Raw genomic sequence first — 21,746 nt, 5'->3', positions numbered from 1 at the left:
ATGATTTGGAAGATGATGAGATCGAATCTGTATTATTAAAAAAATTCGGTGAAACCCTGTCAAAAGGGGCAATGATATGGTATCATAATTTACCATCTAACTCCATTGATTCTTTTGCTATGCTTGCAGATTGCTTCGTAAAAGCTCATGCCGGAGCCATAAAGGTCAAAACTAGAAAGTTGGACCTGTTCAAGGTAATGCAAAAGGATAACGAGATGCTAAGGGAGTTCGTAGCTCGTTTTCAAATGGAATGAATGGATCTACCACCAGTTACAGACGATTGGGTTGTTCAAGCTTTCACTCAAGGTCTAAATGAGCGGAGCTCGAGGGCTTCGCGGCGGCTGAAGCAAAATCTAATCGAGTACCCAGCTATTACTTGGACCGATGTGCACAATCGATATCAATCCAAAATAAGAGTCGAAGATGGCCAGTTGACTTCTAGGACCATTACGAAAAAGCAAAAGTCGACCATAGATCGATACCGGCCATATAGCGGAAACGATACTATTGCTGAGTATCCGAGGCCTCTTTAAAATCAACCTCGTACACAGGGGAGCTTTATCATTGAACGCATATATGATGATTATCAAGTTCGGTACAAAGGAAGTTACTTCGTTATTTCATGACAAACAGTGTCTCAACGGAAAACGTTGTAAGGGCCAAACGGTCAAAACGAACCATGCTTATATAGTTAGCCCGAGCCCTGACGCAAAACATGAACCCATGTGTAATGACCTGTAAAAAAAGCTCTCTTCTTTACCGATATTCTATGTTCAAGGTTTATTATGCAAACAGGATCGAGTCCGAATCATTCGCTCGACTGCCAAGCCTACGGGCTACCTTTATTTCGAGTTCGAGCAATCACTCACTCGACCATTAAGCCTACGGGCTACTTTGACTATTACGCCTACGGGCTACATTGCATCGAGTTCGAATCATTCACTTGATTGCCAAGCCTACGGGCTACCTTTATTTCGAGTTCGAGCAATCACTCACTCAGCCATTAAGCCTACGGGCTACTTTGACTATTATGCCTACGGGCTACATTGCATCGAGTTCGAATCATTCACTCGATTGCCAAGCCTACGGGCTACCTTTATTTCGAGTTCGAGCAATCACTCGCTCGACCATTAAGCCTACGGGCTACTTTGACTATTACGCCTGCAGGCTACATTGCATCAAGTTTGAATCATTCACTCGACTGCTAAGCCTACGGGCTACCTTTATTTCGAGTTCGAGCCATCACTCACTCGACTATTACGCCTACGGGCTACATTGCATCGAGTTCGAATCATTCGCTCGACTGCCAAGCCTACGGGCTACCTTTATTTCGAGTTCGAGCAATCACTCGCTCGACCATTAAGCCTACGGGCTACTTTGACTATTACGCTTGCGGGCTACATTGCATCAAGTTCGAATCATTCACTCGACTGCTAAGCTTACGGGCTACCTTTATTTCGAGTTCGAGCCATCACTCGCTCGACTATTACGCCTACGGGCTACTTTGACTATTACGCCTACGGGCTATATTGCATCGAGTTCGAATCATTCGCTCGACTGCCAAGCCTATGGGCTACCTTTATTTCGAGTTCGAGCAATCACTCGCTCGACCATTAAGCCTACGGGCTACTTTGACTATTACGCCTGCGGGCTACATTGCATCAAGTTCGAATCATTTACTCGACTGCTAAGCCTACGGGCTACCTTTATTTCGAGTTCGAGCCATCACTCGCTCGACTATTACGCCTACGGGCTACTTTGACTATTATGCCTACGGGCTACATTGCATCGAGTTCGAATCATTCGCTCGACTGCCAAGCCTATGGGCTACCTTTATTTCGAGTTCGAGCAATCACTCGCTCGACCATTAAGCCTACGGGCTACTTTGACTATTACGCCTGCGGGCTACATTGCATCAAGTTTGAATCATTCACTTGACTGGTAAGCCTACGGGCTACCTTTATTTCGAGTTCGAGCCATCACTCGCTCGACTATTACGCCTACGGGTTGCATTAGTTCAAGCAAAACTACTCATTTCTTCGAATTAAAACAAACACTTGACTATTTAAGCTGAAGGACGCTCGAACCCGATAAAACAAAGGGGACTACCCACAAGGCCTGAAGGCAACAAAGATTTAAATTCAAACTGTTTATTTAGTTTGAACGGCCATTTCTCATCAAAAAAAAGAAGAAAGATTTGTATTTACAAAATTTTTGTACAGAAGCGGCGAAAACGCCATCAGAAGTTATCCGATTCAAAGCATGTTGGGCCTCGTTGAAAAGACAGGAAGTCGCTCTGCATTCATCACTGATTGATCTTCTCCGGTCACCAAGGACCGAAGGTAACTGGCAATTCCCACCGGGGAAAAGAAAATTCGGGTATCCTCAATAAAGTCGGGGATTATAAAGACGCATAAGATGATCGAGCATTACATACGTCATGGTCGGGATCGATAAAAACATCAGTGTATATCTGATCGAGCTGCTGGAAAATCATATCGTTTCTCGCCACATCCTTTTCCGAGAAACGAGGGGACTATCTGTATACGGTCGAAATAGATTTCGGCCTTCCTACGTTCGATCGAGTTCGAGTGTTAAGAAGTCGGAATGAGATTTTGGGAGTGAGCTTTGAGGTCGGTACTAACGAACCTCGAGCCCGAAGGTCGCTCGAGGAGGAGGCTCGATAATCCTATCGAGCCCGTGACCGAATCGATCCGTTAGGCACTGCTTCGAGGTCAGAAATGCGCGACGCCTATTTCGAAGGTCGAACTCGATCCAAGACCGAAAGGCCCGACCCGGTAACGAGTTCGAGCTAGTATCGAGCTCACAGACAAAAGCCGTTGCAACCACACCAAGAGAGAGAATCTTGGTGGGAATCAAGGAAGAGACAAGTCATCATGGGTCTTTCACTACATGTTTTATTTTATTGTATTTTGGTAATGACCCTCTTCTATAAAAGAGGAATCCTTGTAAGCTAGAAGGGGGGAAGAGAAAAAGATCACTTCTTATATTGATAGTTATCCCCTTGTACTTGTTTCACTTATTCATTCTTTTTGCTTATTATTTTCGTTCTTACAGTCAACAATATACATATTTCCATTTCTCTACGCGATTTATATCAAATTGTATCGCATATCCTTAGAACCATCCACAAATCTAACGTTATCCGATTTTTCCGGTAAACAGTGATAATTTAACTATTTGTCAACATTTTATGCTGAATTTTCTTACGTTGTCAAATTGTAAGTGTATTTAGGGGTCGTTTCGTCGAAGGGCTAAGAAAATAAATCCCAGCTTAAAATCTTACACACAATATGTAAAAGAATATTTGGTTGAAGACATTATGAAAATAACTCCCGTATAATTAATGCAACACTTGAATAGAGGTAGATAAAAGATAAACACCGTTGAACTAATGCACCGTCTGATTGACAATATTAATATACATCTATCGTGTTATGCCAGGATATATAATCTTTTGAGGAATGAAATATGGAGTAAAAGTATGTGTATTAGCAATACGAGAATAAATCTTTTTAAATACATAATTTACTTTAAGTAAGTAATTTTTATCCAACATTTCTTGCATTCACCATGTATAATTCAATAGTATCATTCACTGTAAATAATTCTTTCATTATTATTAACGTCATAAATGTTTTATTGTAGGGATTATTGGTCTGAAATATAAAAAAACGGAAAAGGGTCCGAAATGTCCTTAACGTATTAGAAATGGCTCAAAAATACCCTCCTTTCACCTATGAGTTCAAATTTGCCCTTAATATTATTTTTAGGCTTAAAAATACCCCTCTCTTAACGAAAAGATGCCATGGCATTGATGAACATTTTAACATTAAGGGCAAATTTGAACCCATAGGTGGAATGAGGCATTTTTGAGTCATTTCTAATACGTTAAGGACATTTATGACCCTTTTCCATTTTAATTAAACATGTAACATTTATTTAGTCTGGAAAAAAGTGAATTTATTTTTACTAAAAATAGAAAAAAATAAAAATATTTTTTCCAGTTTTTACAAAAAAAAAACTGCTTTAAAAAAAGCTAAAAAATATTTTCTAAAATAATATTTTTGTAAAAACTAGAAAATAAAACTGAAAAGCAATTTTTTAAAGCAATGTTTTTGTAAAAGCTGAAAAATACATTTCCTCTTCTTCCTTCCTTATTTGTCCATATGCTTTTTGAATTTATTTTTTATATATTTTAGTTCTTCTAATGAGTTAGTACATCAAAACTGAAATATTTTTGTTTTTTTTCAGTTTTTAATAAAAAAAATCACTTTTTTCCAGACTAAATAAATGCTACATGTTTAATTAAAATATCATTTTTTCAGAACTCAGAAAGCCAATTTATTTCTAAATAAATACTACATGTTTAACTAAATAAATGCTAAATTTTTCAAGACTAATGAATAGTTTTTTTTACTAAAAACTGAAAAAAACGAAAATATTTTAATTTTGATATACTAACTCATTAGAAGAACTAAAATATATAAAAAAATGAACTCAGAAAGCATATGGACAAACAAGTAAGGAAGAAGAAAATGAAATATTTTTTTTCCAGCTTTTACAAAAACATTGCTTTAGAAAATTGCTTTTCAGTTTTTGTTTTTTCAGTTTTTACAGAAATATTATTTTAGAAAATATTTTTCAGCTTTTTTTAAAGCAGTTTTTTTGTAAAAACTGGAAAAAAATATTTTCGTTTTTTTTTTTTTTTTTCAGTTTTTAGTAAAAACAAATTCACCTTTTTTCGGACTAAATAAATGCTACATATTTAATTAAAACGGAAAAGGGTCAGAAATACCCTTAACGTATTAGAAATGGCTAAAAAATGCCCTCCTTCCACCTATGGGTTCAAATTTGCCATTAATGTTAAAATTTTCATCAATGCCATGTCATCTTTCCGTTAAGAGAGGGGCATTTTTAAGCCTAAAAATAATATTAAGGGCAAATTTGAACCCATAGGTGGAAGGAGGGCATTTTTGAGCCATTTCTAATACGTTAAGGATATTTCTGACCCTTTTCCGTGTAAAAATTTTTAATCTGCAATTACAATTTTATATTACTTGTACGACTTCCGATATAAAGTCTTGCATGACTAATATAATCTTTGTGTAACTATACAATGTTTGGTTTTTGGTATTAAACTCGTCATAAGTTGTTTAGTTTAATAATCAAATGTATTATTAATTTTTGTATTAACTAATACAATAATATATGTATTATTTTATATGTGATATATAGAATGTGACATAAGAATATATGTATTTGGACAACAATATCTTAAAACCAAGTATACTTAAATTAGAGAATTCCCACTTTACAATTTATGTTCTATTATTCACCACATAATAATGCTCAGGGTCGTGTGGTGACGTACTAATTATGGGAGGAATTATATAGCAGAGACTGTTTATGCACTCATCAATAAATAGATTGTTATACATGAGTTATTTATTTTAAAATTTATTTTTATTTTTATATAATTTTATTCATACATTACTAGTACATATATTTAAACTCTCACACAATGAATACGGGATGTGATTTAGAGTGTTTTTGGTATAACGGAAAATATTTTCCGTGAAAAATATTTTTCAAAAAAATATTTTTTTGGAAAACAAGTAGTAATCTTATTTATTTTTCGGTGTTTGGTACGCAAATTAAGAAAAATAACTTCTCAAGAATATTCATAAATAATTTAGATACAATAAACATGAAGTAATAAACTTTCGAACCAAACGAAAAAAACTTTTTGGGAGGTGGGGGGCGTAGGGTGGGTGGTGACGGAAAAAAAAACTGAAATTTAAAAAAAAAAAAGCCTTTTTGGAGAGAGAGTGTGGGGTTAGGTGGGTGGGTGTGAGGGTGTGGAGTGGGTGGGTGAGGGTGAGAAAGGTTGAGAAGGAGTTTTGGAAAATGTTTTCTCTTCTCTTGATAAGGGAAACATTGGAGGGAAATGAGTTTATAAAAAAAATATTTTCCAAAACAGTTAAGCCAACGAAACATGAAAAAATTAAAAAATATTTTCCGAAAAATATTTTCCTTCATACCAAACACACCCTTAATATCATCGTCCAAACATTTGCATTAGTTTTGCAATGATTAATTTTTCTTATCACAATCAAAAGGGTCTATGGCATCATCGTTACTCTGTAATTGAACACATGAAACAACAATAACAATTCAGTGTAATCTTATTAGTGGGGTCCGGACATTGAACATCGGAAAATCAATAAAGAATTTCAAATCGGCAATTGCCCAAGGACAGTCACGTTCTCTACATGATGTGAATATTTATTTGGAGGCTATTAAAAGGAATCTAACGAGAAAGTGGAGCAAATAAAAAATGTAGAAATGATACTAAGGTCAAATGCACTAAGGTGAATAACATAGGGATCGGACTAAAATTAGAATAAAACAATAGACGAGGGACGAAAACCACTATTTTTCAAAAACCTTGATTTGTGGGGGGGGGGGGGGGCGCAAAATACCTAAATTATTCATAGTCTTAATTACCCATCTGAACTAGGTTATTTGACAACAATTACCCCTCGACTAACTAATCCCAGGGAAGTAATATACACGTGCCTGCCACATGGATTTTTCTCTCCACGTGGTATTTTTTAAAAATAAAATATACTTTTAATTTTTTTAAATTCATTAATTTTTGAGTTTATCTTTTTCGGATTAGATTTGTAAAAAACAAAGAATTTACCCGAACCTCATTATTTAGGCTAAATTTGTTTATTTGGCTAAAAATAATAAAAATTTCTATTAAAACTTTTACAATATGACCAAAAAAATGAAAAATATACATTTAAAATAAGTAGTAATTGCATCTAAACAAGATATAAAAATATAGTTTGAACTTCACTATTTTTTCTAAATCTTTTTATTTGACTAAAAATCTATAAGCAAATTTTACTTGAAAAAGAAAATAAAAAATTAAAATAAATAGTCATCGCATCTAACGAAGAAGAAAATTACATACACAATTGCAGCTCCATCTTTTTTCTATATTTTATTTGACAAAAAGAATAGAGCTTTAGGTAAATTTTTTTAATTGATTTTTTCGGAAACAAAAATATACAGTTGAAACAAAAAGCTATTGTATCTAAAGAAAAGATAACAAGAAATACACTGTTGATACTCCATTATTTTAGCTTTAAAAAATTTATTTAGTTAAGATAATGGATTTCCATCCAATTTCTTTCCAAATTTAGCGTGAAAAAAAATTCACAGTTGGAATAAATAAAAATTATGTCCATATAAGATATTAATTTTTTTTTTAAAGGTTGGATAAATATGCATTGTATATTAAGATGAAATAATAACAAACACATCATTGTATATATGACAATTAATCCCGCCATGAAGCTAATTTATCGATTTTTATTTTTTATTTTTCTTCACATTCATCGTGCCAAAAATAAAATATATCCACTAGAGGGTAAAAACAATCCAATAGCTAAGGTCAGTGGTTCATTAATGCCGAAGCTGGAATTTGGAAAGACAAAACAATGGAACCACAGTGTTAAGTGACGACGATTCCAAACCCTTTTGGACCCTAAATCATGGCTTCCAGCTTTAGAAGTGGTAATAATTTGAGAAATTCTCCTTCTTCGAAGAAACAGAAAGTGACAGTCAGTAGAGTTGAAGACGCCCTAGACCGTATCTATCACTTGCCTGACTCACTCCTAATTCAAATTCTCTCTCTTCTTCCAACAAAGGATGCATTCAGAACATGTATTCTCTCTAAAATTAGGTGGCAGTATCTCTGGACTTCTGTTTATAACTTCAATTTTACTTGTAATAGTTTCATGGAAGTAGAAAGCTTCGGATCCTTTATTGACTATGTATTAGCTCATTCTGTTTCTTCCAAAATAAAAAAGTACTACTACTAAATTGACTGCAGTGACATGTATCCAGTATTCTATAGTAGCCTGTATGATTACGGCTCGCTTGTCAGTCGGATCTCTTAGTTTTGCTGTTGAGAGAAAAGTGGAAAATGGTGTATTCTGGTCATATGGTAATGACGACTACAAATTACCTGAATCTCTCTGCAAATGTTCGTCGTTGATAACTTTAGATGTTAAATATTGTAGCATTTATCACGCGATCATATCGTGAAAATATCTAAAGAGCATAAAGTTTGGGTATTCAGTGTTAAACGATGACGATATTGTGAACTTACTGTCAGGCTATCGAATTTTGTAATGTTGAGCCTTTTCGTCGCTTGGAAATTAATTCATTAAAATTAAAGAGACTGAAGCTGAAAGATTATTGGTGCTGTCGTGATGGAAGAGATCATTCCTTAGAAATTTGTGCCCCGTATCTTCAGCATTTGGAAATTTCAGGAGAGCTTTATGATCTCAAATGCTGGCTTGTCGATGTGTCCTCTGTGGTTAATGCGAAGCTTACTTTCAACATTAGGTGTATCAAAGACATTGAGGATGATAATGGTGAAGAATTGAATGACGAGGAAGACCGTTGTCGTGACTATCATCAAGTATTTAGGACCCTCGTGCAAGATTATCTTCAAAAGTTGAGTTGTGCAACTGAGCTAACAATTGGAACTTGGTTCACGAAGGTTTGTTTTTAACTCAAAAGTCCTTAAAATTGTTTGTATTTTTGGTTTAAAATTGACATTGTAAATGATATAGATCAGATGTTAGGCTTCATTAATACCCCCGCATAGCTAAACAGGGTGCTTTTGCTCAGATGTACATAACTAGTGTAATTCAGCACTCACCTGGTGCTGTCAAATAGAAAAATAGCTCAAAATTTAGGCTTTGATTCAAAATAGTTCCTTATATATTTGGTAGAGCACTAACTTTCCTCCAAGTATCGATAAGTGGTGCACATATAGTCATCGCCAACCTTTTCCGTTAAAGTTTCACAAATAACCATGTTGACTTTTTGTTGTTGAACCGTGCTTTTTGATAAAGTTGTTGTTGAACCATGCTAACTTAATGTCATGCTTCCGGAGCTTTTAAAAAGAAAAGAAAAGCCATTGACCGGGAATATTAGACACGACAGATACAGAAAAGTTTACAAATTGACTATAAACAAGCAAAAGAGCGATTCAATGTTTCTTCACTTGATCAAATACTGGAATTGTCTTTCTATTTCTGACATTGCCAAATGGATAAAGTTATGGGTATTGAATTATCAATGCCTTCTTTATTTCTAGTAACACAAAATGGCTGCTTTCTACATTATTATCACAAAATTCACCCAAGAAACCAAGTAATCACGGTGTCTGAACAAAAAGGAATTGAAAATGTTTTGATGGAATATCAACTCCTAATCACATTCTCAAGGCTAAGTTTCTTCTATGTCTATATAGTTGGAGTAATCTTTCCCCTGTAAACTCCCCTGACACCTTTTTGGACTTTGTTAGCTCCTTATCTTAAGCTTAGGGCACATTGTAATGGAGCTGACAAACTCACATTTGTTCTATCTTTGTAATATTTGCATGTACTTGATGTCATTAATGAAACCACTTACTTCATCCAAAAAAAAAACCTAAGTAATCACGACCTGGTCACTCCACTATGCTCTGTAGTTCTATTGCTTCTCCTCAAGTACATCCTAAACCCTTGTACTGGACATACTTTGAGTCTTCAAAACAAAATAACTGAGATCCAGACTATCCTTAACTACTATAACATATTGAGGGAGACTAGTGCTGAGAGGAAGGTGTAAATTTCAAGCGAAACAAAATTGTCTAAGATTCGGCTATTTCCTCCTTGGGGTGCGGCCCTTCCCAGACCCTGCGTGAACGCGAGATGTTTCGTGCACCAGCTGCCTTTTATTCGGTTAATTCCTCCACCTATCTTGCCTTTCATTAGTCCTTCTCAACTCCAAGTTATCTTTCCAGACTACTTCATGGTTAAACCCACCACATTGCCGTATATCCAAATGCTTCTTTGGAACTCTCCTTCCACCGGAAAACTTTCCCCATTGCGAGAATATGCGACGATTCTTTAAGTTTTGTGAGTGGAACACGTGAACCCAACATGGTTTCTCCGTTAAGTCTTTAGCGAAAACAGTGAGTAAAGACTTGAAATGCACCCTTTTACATACTTGAAGGACTATTATTGCACCACTTGATATTTAAGGGACGACTCTGATTTCAGGTCCAAACTTAAAGGACAATTTTGGGACTTCTCTCTGTCAAGTAATTAAAATTACCTTACCTTTCTCAAAACACTCCGAAGTCCTTATTTTGTTGGATTGATTGATAGGAGACAATTGCAGAATGTAAACCTTACACAATTGAGAACCTTTTGCACAAAATTCACCAACAGAACTGGACAGATTATAGAAACTGGTGGATATTTATGCCTTTTGGCAATCCTTTTGTCAACTTTTCCAAGTCAGGTATTTCTTTTGTCATACAGGAAAAAGATCGTCTAGAAACGAGGATTTTTGTGTTACTTAGAGTGTTCAGACAGTTAGATTTGTCAAAGCACTATCTCTCTGCTGTGTACTTTCTTTTTGTTGTTATTGCTTTCTCCATTCTTTACTATTTTCATTGTGATTACTGCACCAGGTCCTATGCATGTTGCAGTTCAAAGGGGTGCTGATTCCAGAATTGAAGTGCAAATATCTAACGCTAGAGTTGCATATGGGAAAGTTTAATTTGTACGGAGCAGCTACCCTTTTGCGAGCCTCGCCTTATGTGGAGGCACTCAACATAGACATGGATAACACAGATGTAACTTCCTGGAACTTTTCTCTTCCTTTTACATCTGGGGACAACTATTGTAATTATTTTCGAAGTCCCATTAAGATTTGTTGATTCTGAAATTTTTCTATACCACACACTTCTACTGTGAAATCATTTTTGTCACTTTTTTGCATTTTCTATTAGGCTGACCTGCATTTGATCCTGATTATATTCTCTGTCTCCCGTTTGAGTTTGATGGTTCCTGGTGCCACTTTGAGTTAAGCTATTTGGCCAAAGGAGATAATACTGATTTGCGGAGTTGGATTTCATGCTTTGTGTTTCCCAACCTCAAGAATGTTAAGATTGTCAACTCCTCCGGGGTGTGTTTGAAGGATCATTTCAAACAGGGCTATGACAGGCTTTTCAAACTTTCAGAATTTGTGTTAAAGAACGCAACTGTTTTGGAGAAGTTCATTTATCATATCGAAGACAAGAAAGTGCAAGAGATGTTCGATGAACTGTGTTTCCGCATATTTATATCAATTGGCTGGGCAATTGTTAGGCTGCCCATGAGCCTCCTCCAATTCTCTGATTATCTTCCAGGAGTGAGCTTTCCAAGACTGTTAGTAGTTTCTTGTCTCAGCATATAAGTAATATCGCCTTATTTTAAATTTTTGATAAGCTGCTCGTGCAATCATGAAACTTTAACTACTCTATGTAACTAGTTACTTATTTTGCTTTTGGACTAACCCTTCTGGCATATCTAATGTGAGTTTTTGGCCAATAATGTGGGTAGCTCTATTTCGATCCCTCAAATATAGTCCTGAGCATATTTAGTCTCCTAAGTATGCTAAAGTGGAGCACATTTAATCTCACTGACACCATGTGTTCAAAAACTAACGGTGTTACCCAACTCTGATTCATGAAACAAGTCTTCTGCTCTGAAGCAAAACGTTTCCTCTCCTTTTATTGGATAACGCAAATTATCACTTTAATTCCTCATTTTTAGATAATGTCTTCTAAAATTTTGACCTTGAAAATATCCTCTTCTGTGTCAGTTTTCAATGAGAAAATGACACTGTATAGCCGCTGTAAAAATAATAGCCGAATATATATATATATATATATATATATATATATATATATATATATATATATATATATATATATATATATATATATACATTTTGTATGTTAATATATAAAAATTATACAAAATTTATATATTTTTTCCGCTATCCAGATGTAAATAGTTTCTGGCACATGCTAAAAGTGATAATACAACCTGGTTATTCGTTTGGTTCAATAATATGACTAGAAGTGATCCTAGCAACTCTATTTTTTTCAAATTTTAACTTTTCTTTTTGAAAAAATCAACCGAAATCTTTAAATGTATATATATACAAAAAATATACTCCTTCCGTTTCAATTTATGTGAACCCATTTGACTGGACACGAAGTTTAAGAAAAGAGAGAAGACTTTTGAACTTGTGGTATAAAATGAGGCACATATATTTTGTGTGGCTATAAATCATTGGATAAATGTAAACTGTTTCCAAATAAGGAAATTGATCATTCTTTTTGGTACAGACTAAAAAGGAAATAAGTTCACATAAATTGAAACGGGGGAGTATAAATTTTATACATTTTTTCGGCTATTATTTTTACAGCGGCTATACAGTATCATTTACTCATTGAAAATTGGCACATAAGGGGATATTTTCAAGGTTAAAATTTTAGAAGACATTATCTAAAAATGAGGAATTAAAGTGATAATTTGCGTTATCCAATAAAAGGAGAGGAAACATTTTGCTTCAGAGCAGAAGATTTGCTTCATGAATCAGAGTTGGGTAATACCGTTAGTTTTTGAACATATTGTGTAGGTGAGACTAAAGGTACTCCACTTTACCATACTTAAGGGACTAAATATGCTCAGGGTTATATTTGAGGGACCAAAATCGACCTACCCTCAAAGATAAGGCACAATATTGGTCAAAAACTCTATCTAATGTTATGGTATCTTGGTTCATGATTTTAAAAAAATGTTATGGTATCTTGGTTCTCGTGAAGCATTTTTTGTTGCATTTTAGATGATGTACATGCACATTGAGATTTTCTTGCAACTTTTGTTTCTCTGCACCTACTAATATGAGCAGATAGATAAGCCACATATTTTATGATAATTAGCGGGCATGAAATGTTGTGTTTTGATACCCTGCTTTCTCAATAGCATCAAGGTCTATGATTGTGACATTTTTGGCTCTTTTCTTGGAGGAAAGAGGTCCGCAGTACAATTGAGGTACCAGAGAAAACTCTGTACAAATGAAATTGTAATTTATTAGAACCTGCGAATAGTTAGACAAACTCCTAGTATAGTATAGAATAGAGATGGGGAAACTGTGATACGAGGATTACCTGCAATGATCACAGGACTTGGGATAATGTCATTTACCGTTTCTGAAAAGAAATGGTGTATAGAGAAAGAACATGCAAAGGCTGCAGGACCAAACAACTATCACATTGAATCTAATTTCTTATGTTTGCGAAATATCTGTTTGGCATGTGCTCTGTTAGTTAGGTACCATCAATTGGAAAAGCTACTTCAGAAGGAAAACCCAAAAATTGGAAAAACTGTGATGGCAATATCCTCTGTTCAAGCCAGATAGCAAGAGAAGAGCTAGCTCTTTCTCAAAGCTATAATCTCTTTTTCCTTCATCTTCTACTTTTCGATACTCTTCCACTATTTCCTCTGATATAATCACAGTCCTACAAAGTGGACAAGTTGCTTTTCCATCCTTCTGCATTAATAGCCATTTCTCCAAGCAGTTTTCGTGGAACATATGCTTACAAGTTTCCAGCTTTCTCCCCTTGTCTCCATACTCAAATTCTGATAAGCATATTACACAATCTTGACCAAAGAATCCCATAAGCTTCTTTCTTCTAAACACAAATTTACAGCTCTTCTTGTTTAAAACTTCCCTATACTTGTAATTCGCGATCGCATATCTACATGAGTTCCAAAAAACAATAATAGCCAGTATCATGAACCTTACTACTTGAAGAAGCAATGAATAGAACAAATTTGGATACACTTTATAGAAGAGAGAGAAACACCTAGTAAGAGCTGCCATAGTTGATTGAGCTACTATTTACAAGCAGAAGAGATAAACATATATTGTAAGGGCAGAAAATATTGTCCAGTGATTATAATAACCCCGTCTTGGAGGGAAGTTAGCATGTAGTGGTTAATGTTTTTCATCTAACCTGCTGACTATATTGATGAAGCATAAAATATGAAGCAGAATTTTAGAAAACAATTTCAGGTTGAGTATTTTACAGAACATGAGGCAACTGCTACATATTGGATATAGTTGTAACATAAGTTGAAATATATGCGTTAAATGGCGAAGTTAGAATAATTGTGTAATATATTGGTTGTGGCTTTGTTTGGAAATTGTATTGCGTAATGCCAAGATAGATTAAAAAAACAATTAGGTGAGAAGATGTTTTGCAAATCCGCTTCATACAATTGATCCTTTTTCCATTTTTAGGGATCTCAAAGTTCAAAGAGGACTAGAAACAGAGACAAAAAAATACTTAAATATTTCGATAGCGTGTTCTATTTCATAATATTTTGAAGTAATTCAAACAAAAGGTGGTTACTGGTGCTATAGATATTTTACTGCAATTAAGCTATCAACTTTCGTGGAAATTCAAACAATTAGGTAATAAACCTCAGTAATGGTCTTCCATTTTCATTTTAAATTTGGGCGACGTATCATTTTTAACAAAACTTGAAAAAGAAAAAACATTTTTCTTTTCCTTTACTGTTAATTATACCTTTTTATCAGTTTTCATTTGCTCGTGGTTTAAAATAATCCATCTATAATAAATGGAAATGTATCTAATATTGATTTGCAACATTAGATTTCAAGCTTTGTATTTCCCAACCTCAAAGCTGTAGGCTTTTGCTTAGAAAATTCAGAACAGCCGAAAGCTTTTGCACCTTTGCAATCTCATTTTTCTATTGGCTTCAAGTTGAAATTTTAGCGCAATGTTAGTCCCTTTGACACACGATTTGAAATTTTTGGACTTAAGTTCAATAGTATTATAACCCTGCTTTCATTTCTTTCTTTTTCTTCGGTATAAAGGAAAAATTCTTGTATTACTCCTCTATCTTGACTTTTACGTGACCTAGTTTGATGACAAAATTGAAATACTATGACAAGTCTAAAACTAGCACAGTTAATCTAATTTTTATCAGTGATAATGTGATGAGCCTAACGACAATAATTCATGGAAAATATTTACCCACGCCCAAAGTTAACACCAAATCACTTGCATACCATGATTAAGTGATAAATTTAAGTAAAAACTGAATATACTCTAATTAATGAACCATAGTTAAGTAAATGCATATATAAATATAGGGTGTGGATACAATTTTTCCATGACAACCTCCAAAAGAGTCTACCTACTTTGGGAAGGAGAAGAATGCAAGGTGCTTTGAAGATATAAACAGCCCGCACAAAAAATCAAAATGAACTGCATTCTTCTTTTTAGTTTTTGGTGTTAAGCAGAATATATAGATGACCAGGTTCAATCATAAAAGTCTTAGGCTCCTTCAGAAGAACAAGGAAGTTTTTGTTTTTGTCTTAGCCTTTCTTGATGTAATTTGTGCTGTTGATTTATTAATATATTGAATTTTTTACCTTATCAAAAAAAAAAAAAAAAAAAGGTGTTGCAAGAAAATCTCAATGCACATGCACATCTAAAATGCAACAAAGAAATGCTTCAAGAGAAACCAAGCTACCATATCATTTGGTATGCCACAAGGATTAGAATAGTGTAATTAGTTACATAGAGAAGTTAAAGATTTATGACTGCATGAGCAGTTTATCAAAAACTCAATATAAAACAACATTTCTCATATCCTGAGAGAGAACTACTAGCAGCCAAGTTATGCAAAGCTCACTCCTGGAAGATAATCAGGAAATTGGTGGAGGATCTTGGGCAACCTAACAATTTCTCAGCCATTCGAAATAAATATCGGGATACACAGTTCATTGAACACCTCTTGCACTTTCTTCTTTTTGATATGAGAACGAACTTTTCCAAAACCGTTGCTCTCTTCAACAGAAATTCTGAGAGTTTAAACAGCTTGTCAAAGCCCCAGTTGAAATGATTTTTCAAACACACCCCGGAGGAGATGACAATCTTAACTTTCTTGAGGTTGGGAAACACGAAGCTGGAAATCCAACTCTGCAAATCAATATTATCTCCTCTGGCCAAATATTTTAACTCATACTTGCAGAGGGATTCATCTGACTGGAGACAGATAATATAATCAGTACCAAATGCCAATATAAGTGTCTAGTACGGAAAATTTTCAGAATCAACAAATCGTAATGGTACTTGGAAAATGATTATGATGGCTTTCCTAACATAAAGATTCATGGCGTATGTAAAACAAGTAAAGAGTGAGCACAAGAATCGGTTTCCTTTCGGAGCTCATTTGCTACAATGAAAGCAACACCACCAACAAGAATAATGTGAAGCTTTTCAATGACATCAGCAAAGCTTCTTACTGAAAAGGATATATTTGTATTAACCTTCAGCAACCTCCCGGTAAGAGGGGGGTTGGGAGTGGGGGTGGGGAGGGGTAGTTAAAACGTCATAAGATGAATAGATGTGAAAAGAAGAGAAAAAGTTCCAAGAAGTTACATCAGTAGTATCCATGTCTATGTTGAGTGTCTCCACATAAGGCGAGGCTCGCAAAAAGCCAGCTACTCCATACAAGTTAAACTTTTTCATATGCAACTCTAGGGTCAGATGTTTGCATTTTGATTCTGGAATTAGCACCTCTTTGAACTGGAACATGCACAGGACCTGGTGCAGTAATCCCAACCAAACTAGTAAAGAATGAAAAAAAGCAAGAACAACAAAAAGAATGTACTCCACAGTCCACATCAGAGTTAATCGAACCGTCTAAACACTCTTATGCAACATCAATGTACTTAAATCCTGGTTTGTACAAAACAATCAGAGAAAATAAGGACTTTTGAGTTAAAAACAAACCTCTGTGAACCAAGTTCCGATTGTTAGCTCCGTTGCACAACTCACCTTTTGAAGATTATCTTGTACGAGGGTCCTAAGAAGTTGATGATAATCACGACAACTGTCTTCCTCTATATTAAAATGTTCAAGAATTTCAAACTTGATGTCTTTGATACACTTAAGGTTGAAAGTGAGGCAGGCATTAAACAAGGAGGACACATCAACCAGCCTGCACTTGAGATCATAAAGATCTCCTGAAATCTCCAAATGCTGAAGATACGGAGCAATAATTTCCAAGGAATGATCACTTCTATCATTAGCCATCCAATAACCTTTCAAATTCAGTCTCTTTAATTTTAAGGAATTAATTTCTAGGCTACTAAAACCCGCAACCAAAGATAATTCTAAAGTTTCCAAAGCAGGACAGCCAGACAGTAAGTTCACAATATGGTCCTCAGATAACAAAAAAAAACTCCAACTTTACGCTCTTTAAAGACTTCCACGCTACGACCGCATCACGACTAAAGCAACAAAATATAAAATCTAAAGTTATCAACGACGAACATGTACCGAAAGATTCAGGCCAAGTGCAAGTGCTATCATCATCTGACCAGAATACAACATTTTCCACTTTTTTCTCAACAGCAAAACTAAGACATCGGCTGATCTGCGACAGGTGTTCATCCAGGATACTACTATCTGACCAGTTTACATACCTTTCACTGCAGTCGAGCTCCAATTTTTTTATTTTGGGAGAAAGGGAATGGGCTAATACATAGTCAGCAAAGGATACCGGGTTTTCTACTTTAAGGTAATCTCTACAATTGAAACTGAACTTATCAACTAAAGTACAGAGATAGCGCCACCTTTTAGAGAGAATACATGTTGCGAATGCATCCTCTGTCGGCAAAAGAGAGAGAATTGGAACTAGGAGCGAGTCCGGCAACTCACTGAGTCGGTCTAGGGTTTCTTCAACTCCACTAACTCTCACTTTCTGTTGCTTCGACGGTGGAGAAATTGTCAAATTACTACTTCTAAACTCGTCGTCTCTGCTGGATTCGCCGGAAGTCATGATTTTGGGACCAAACGGATTGGGAATTGGAATCGTCTCTTCAAGCAAACACTTTAACGGTTTCTTTTCAAAACCCAACTTCGGTTTTACTCTTAGATTTGATGACGCAAACAAAATGAATAAACACATTTGACAATCTGACCCAAATGGAGTAACTCTTTTTCAGAAACAACATTTTTGGAATTATCCAAGAGAAATGAAATACTATCTCCCTCAACTTTTACTTATCCACTCTGGACTTTACACGCCCTTTAAAAAATAATAAATAAAGTATATAATTTATCATAATATCTATATTAATTGATGCATATTTTTAATGAATTTAAAAAAATAATTTGAAATGAATAATTAATATTGTAGGTATAATAGAAAAAAAGAAATTATCTTCTCTTGATATGCTAAAAGTGACAAATAAAAATAAAAATTTATTTTTAGAATACTGGACAAGTAAAAATAAACGGAAGGAGTGAGCCCGTTTAGATTGACTTAAAAAAGTGGCTTTTCAGCATAAATCGCTTTTAAGCCAAAAAGTAATAAGTTGGGGTTTCCGAGCTTATTGCTTTTGGCTTGTTTTAAGCAGTTTTTAACTTTGCCAAATACTGAAAAAGCTAAAAAAAGATTAAAAGCTGATTTGACCACCTTAAAAGCCAAATCCAAACACCCTCAAAATAAGGTTTTAATCTTTATCTACTTAAAAATTATTACTAGTACATTATTATGAGGTTATTTAAGAGACAAAAGCAGGTAAGTTAGCAACATAAAAAAGAGAGCACTAGTAGTAAATAATATGCTACAATTAGTTAAATGTAAAAATAATTAATTATAGTGGTAGAAAACAAAAGGATAAGGTGTTAAATAAGTTGAACGTCAAGATAAATCTATATATAAATAAATCTATATTGTTGGGAATGAGAAAGATGACGTGGCACATTTCTAGTGCGCAGCAATTTTATTTATCTTTTTTCTCCTTTTTTGATAATTTTGCTTTTATTTCCCTATGATGTTGCCCAAAGATCCGTAATTATATTGGTTCTTTTTGAATTCTTTAATTTGCCAAGAACGGATGAAATTTTTGATATATTTAAGTCCCTATTTAAAGTCCTTAATTTGCCAAGAAACGGGTGAAATTATAGAAGAATATTAAGGGTCGGGGATAATATTTCCTCTATATAAAGAGACATAATCTTCGTTAACCATAGCAGCAGAAACATGATATAAAGTTTATTTAAGTGAACAGTACACAAAAAAAAGTAGACCAATGGGTAAAAGAGAGAAGGAAAGCATGTTTTTCTTTACTCTTTTTCGTTTTGTCCTTCTTTCATTTTGCCCCGGGAGAGGGGGAGGGAAAATCTTGGTATAGAGGATGTTCTCCAACTCCCTCTCAGTGATGGTCAAAGAAATTCATTTGATAGAATGGTAGGGGCCAGTTGTAGAAAGGGGGGCTGTAAAAAATTATGTACTGTTGGCTGAATTTTGATCCCAAAAAAAGCATATACAGTATGTTTTACTTGCTCAATTTCAGTTTCTATGATTTATGAGGATAAATTATTTAGCAACTTTCAAGTTGGAGTATATTCCATTTAAAGTGAGTCCTACTTGGATTTGATCTTTTTTTTCATGGCTTTTGACCTAGTTGCTTAGGGAAAAGATAGGCCGCACTACATCTATCCGCTATTGGAAATTGGGGTATTCCATGTACTTTTACAAGGAGTTTAGCGCAGTTTGTATACCAACTAAAGTATTAAAGATCTACTGCTATTTCAATTACCTGCTCATTTATCTTCAATTGAACTATAAGTACTCTTTTTCAGATGACTTTTGTTTTAGGCTTTTTGTTGTTGCGCGATCTTAATTACTTCTTTTAATACTCACTTCTTTGTTTAAAATAAATTTTTAGCCAAGGATTGTAGTTTTAGTTGTAAGGTGATTGTGTGTATTTTTTGTTTGTACTTGTGAAATGCAGGACTATAATTTTTGTTTCGTTTCTTATGCAATTCTTTAAGTTGGTTTATATTTTATGCAGAATGCATATGGATTGAAATGTAATCTTGTATTTCTAGATTATCTTTTGAAAGAAAAATTAAAAAGTAACTTTTTGTTTATACAAATATATTTTAAATTATTTTTAATATTCAGATACCAGAAAAAGTTTAAATCATAAATTCACGAGGTATTTTACAATCGCGCGAATATATTTACTAGTTGTTTAAATAAACAATAGTGCTAAGTATAGAGATCCGTCTATTATTTGACCAAAAGCATTTAATGAACAGAACTTCTTAATCAATGTCACAAGGACCGTCTTGTTGAACGGAAATACTGTAACATGAGAAAAGAAAACAATTTTCAATAAGCAAGAGAAGCAAAATTTAGTCTTTCTTTGTATTAGGCCTCAAAATGTGTATAACTAACCTGCTTTATACTGGACTTTTGGTATCAGATTATGTAGAGTCAGTTTCACATTATAAGTAGTCGGGTCTCTCTATTCATATAAAATAGTTAGCTATTTTATAATGCGTATTTTTAGTGCATCAAATATAATAGTACATCATACTATGCACCATTATATTTAACACCAAAGGAATTGTGACATCAGTAATCAGATTATTAGTACGGTACATAAGGCCTCTAAATGACCAAAAGATACATTCTTTATGATGTTTAAGATCCATTTATTAAATGTCATAGTTGTTCCTTTTCTTTGCCCATTATATTAAAAGTGCTTCAACACTTTTTTTACACTCAAATACATTATTGGAGCAGACCACTAATCTCTCTTTATAAACATATATTTATTACTTCCTCCGTCTAAAATTATATGTCGTGATTCTCTTTTATACATCCCTTAAGGAAATATTAAATAAAAAAGGGTTTTGACTATTTTTTACCTTTATTTATGTCTTAAAATATAATCTCTTTTCATTTAATACTTATTCATAATTAAGGTATTTGTAGTCTTCAAAAACAATTAATATTAAGGGTAGAATAGGAAAAAAAGAATTAATTTATTCTTGAACTTTTAAAATGACAAATAATTTAAGACAACTATTTTTAGAAACCACAACAGATAATTTGAGACGGAGGGAGTAGCGTAGTATTTTATCAAATCAATTGGAATCTTCAAATAAGTTGTTTCAATCTTATATAGAACGTCATACGGTGTATGCTGAGATTATTCAAAACTTAGTAAGGTACCAGTAATTCTTTTACATGGGATTTATCAAGGTCCTTCTGCAATAGTTTTGTTAAGCAACGAGATTTACAGTAGAATCGACAAAGTGTAAACTAGGGTTCATGAGAGTTGAGAGAAGGTTCGAGAGAATCTGATATCTTCTTAGTTGAAAATATAAAATCTGTACAATATGAAAATGGTTTCTACTAATAAATAGTGGGCCTGACCCGGTGAGCTACCTATTACAAAATAATGGACTCAATAAAAACATGGGCCTAAATACTAAAGTGGCCCAAATGATCAGCCTGCATCCAATATCCTAACAGCCCCCTCAAGTTGGAGGGTGATAAAACTTGATCACGCCTAACTATGCCTTATAAAAAGGACTAAGTGGTCGTTGCAAATATAATCCGGTTTACAAGTCCGGAGTCGAATCCCACAGAGAACTAAGGCTTAGCTACAACTGTTCAATATTGCAAAGAAACACAAGTTCGAATAATTTCCAAATTATAAAGATTATAATGTTTATTTTTATCTAATTAACTAACAAATACTAGAAAGCACTAAAACTATCAATTAACATGGATGAAATTATAGACAAGACTAAGGAGGTCTAGAGTTATGATTTCCCCAATTGTCGGAATCCTGTCTGCTACGTTTCCTATAAATTTGCCTAAGTCTTCTCTATCGACCATGAGCACTCTAACTGTCGTAACTCTCTCCCGAGTAATTACCACAATTTACTAGACATATTC

The 21,746-nt window shown here is 34.3% G+C and overlaps 1 protein-coding gene and 1 long non-coding RNA gene across 2 annotated transcripts; one reads left to right on the top strand and one right to left on the bottom strand.

Annotated features, from left to right (window-relative positions):
- Positions 1-7,534: 7,534 nt before the first annotated feature.
- LOC138909034 (uncharacterized) lies at positions 7,535-11,371 on the top strand. Its single transcript, XR_011415539.1, has 3 exons — positions 7,535-8,605; positions 10,574-10,738; positions 10,895-11,371. It is a non-coding gene; the product is annotated as an uncharacterized lncRNA (long non-coding RNA).
- A 4,109-nt stretch (positions 11,372-15,480) lies between these two features.
- On the bottom strand, positions 15,481-17,975 carry LOC104105127 (uncharacterized). Its single transcript, XM_009613369.4, has 4 exons — positions 17,614-17,975; positions 16,769-16,841; positions 16,415-16,579; positions 15,481-16,018 (listed from the first exon to the last, which is right to left on the bottom strand). Exons 1-4 carry the CDS (start codon positions 17,946-17,948, stop codon positions 15,662-15,664), a joined length of 930 nt encoding a protein of 309 aa, XP_009611664.1. The 5' UTR covers positions 17,949-17,975; the 3' UTR covers positions 15,481-15,661.
- Between the last annotated feature and the right edge of the window lie 3,771 nt (positions 17,976-21,746).

This window comes from Nicotiana tomentosiformis, chromosome 4 (genome assembly GCF_000390325.3).
Source record: "Nicotiana tomentosiformis chromosome 4, ASM39032v3, whole genome shotgun sequence".
Classification (NCBI taxonomy): Eukaryota; Viridiplantae; Streptophyta; class Magnoliopsida; order Solanales; family Solanaceae; genus Nicotiana; species Nicotiana tomentosiformis.
The sequence above is the reverse complement of the archived record's forward strand: the minus strand, read 5'-3'. Positions and strand labels throughout refer to the sequence as shown.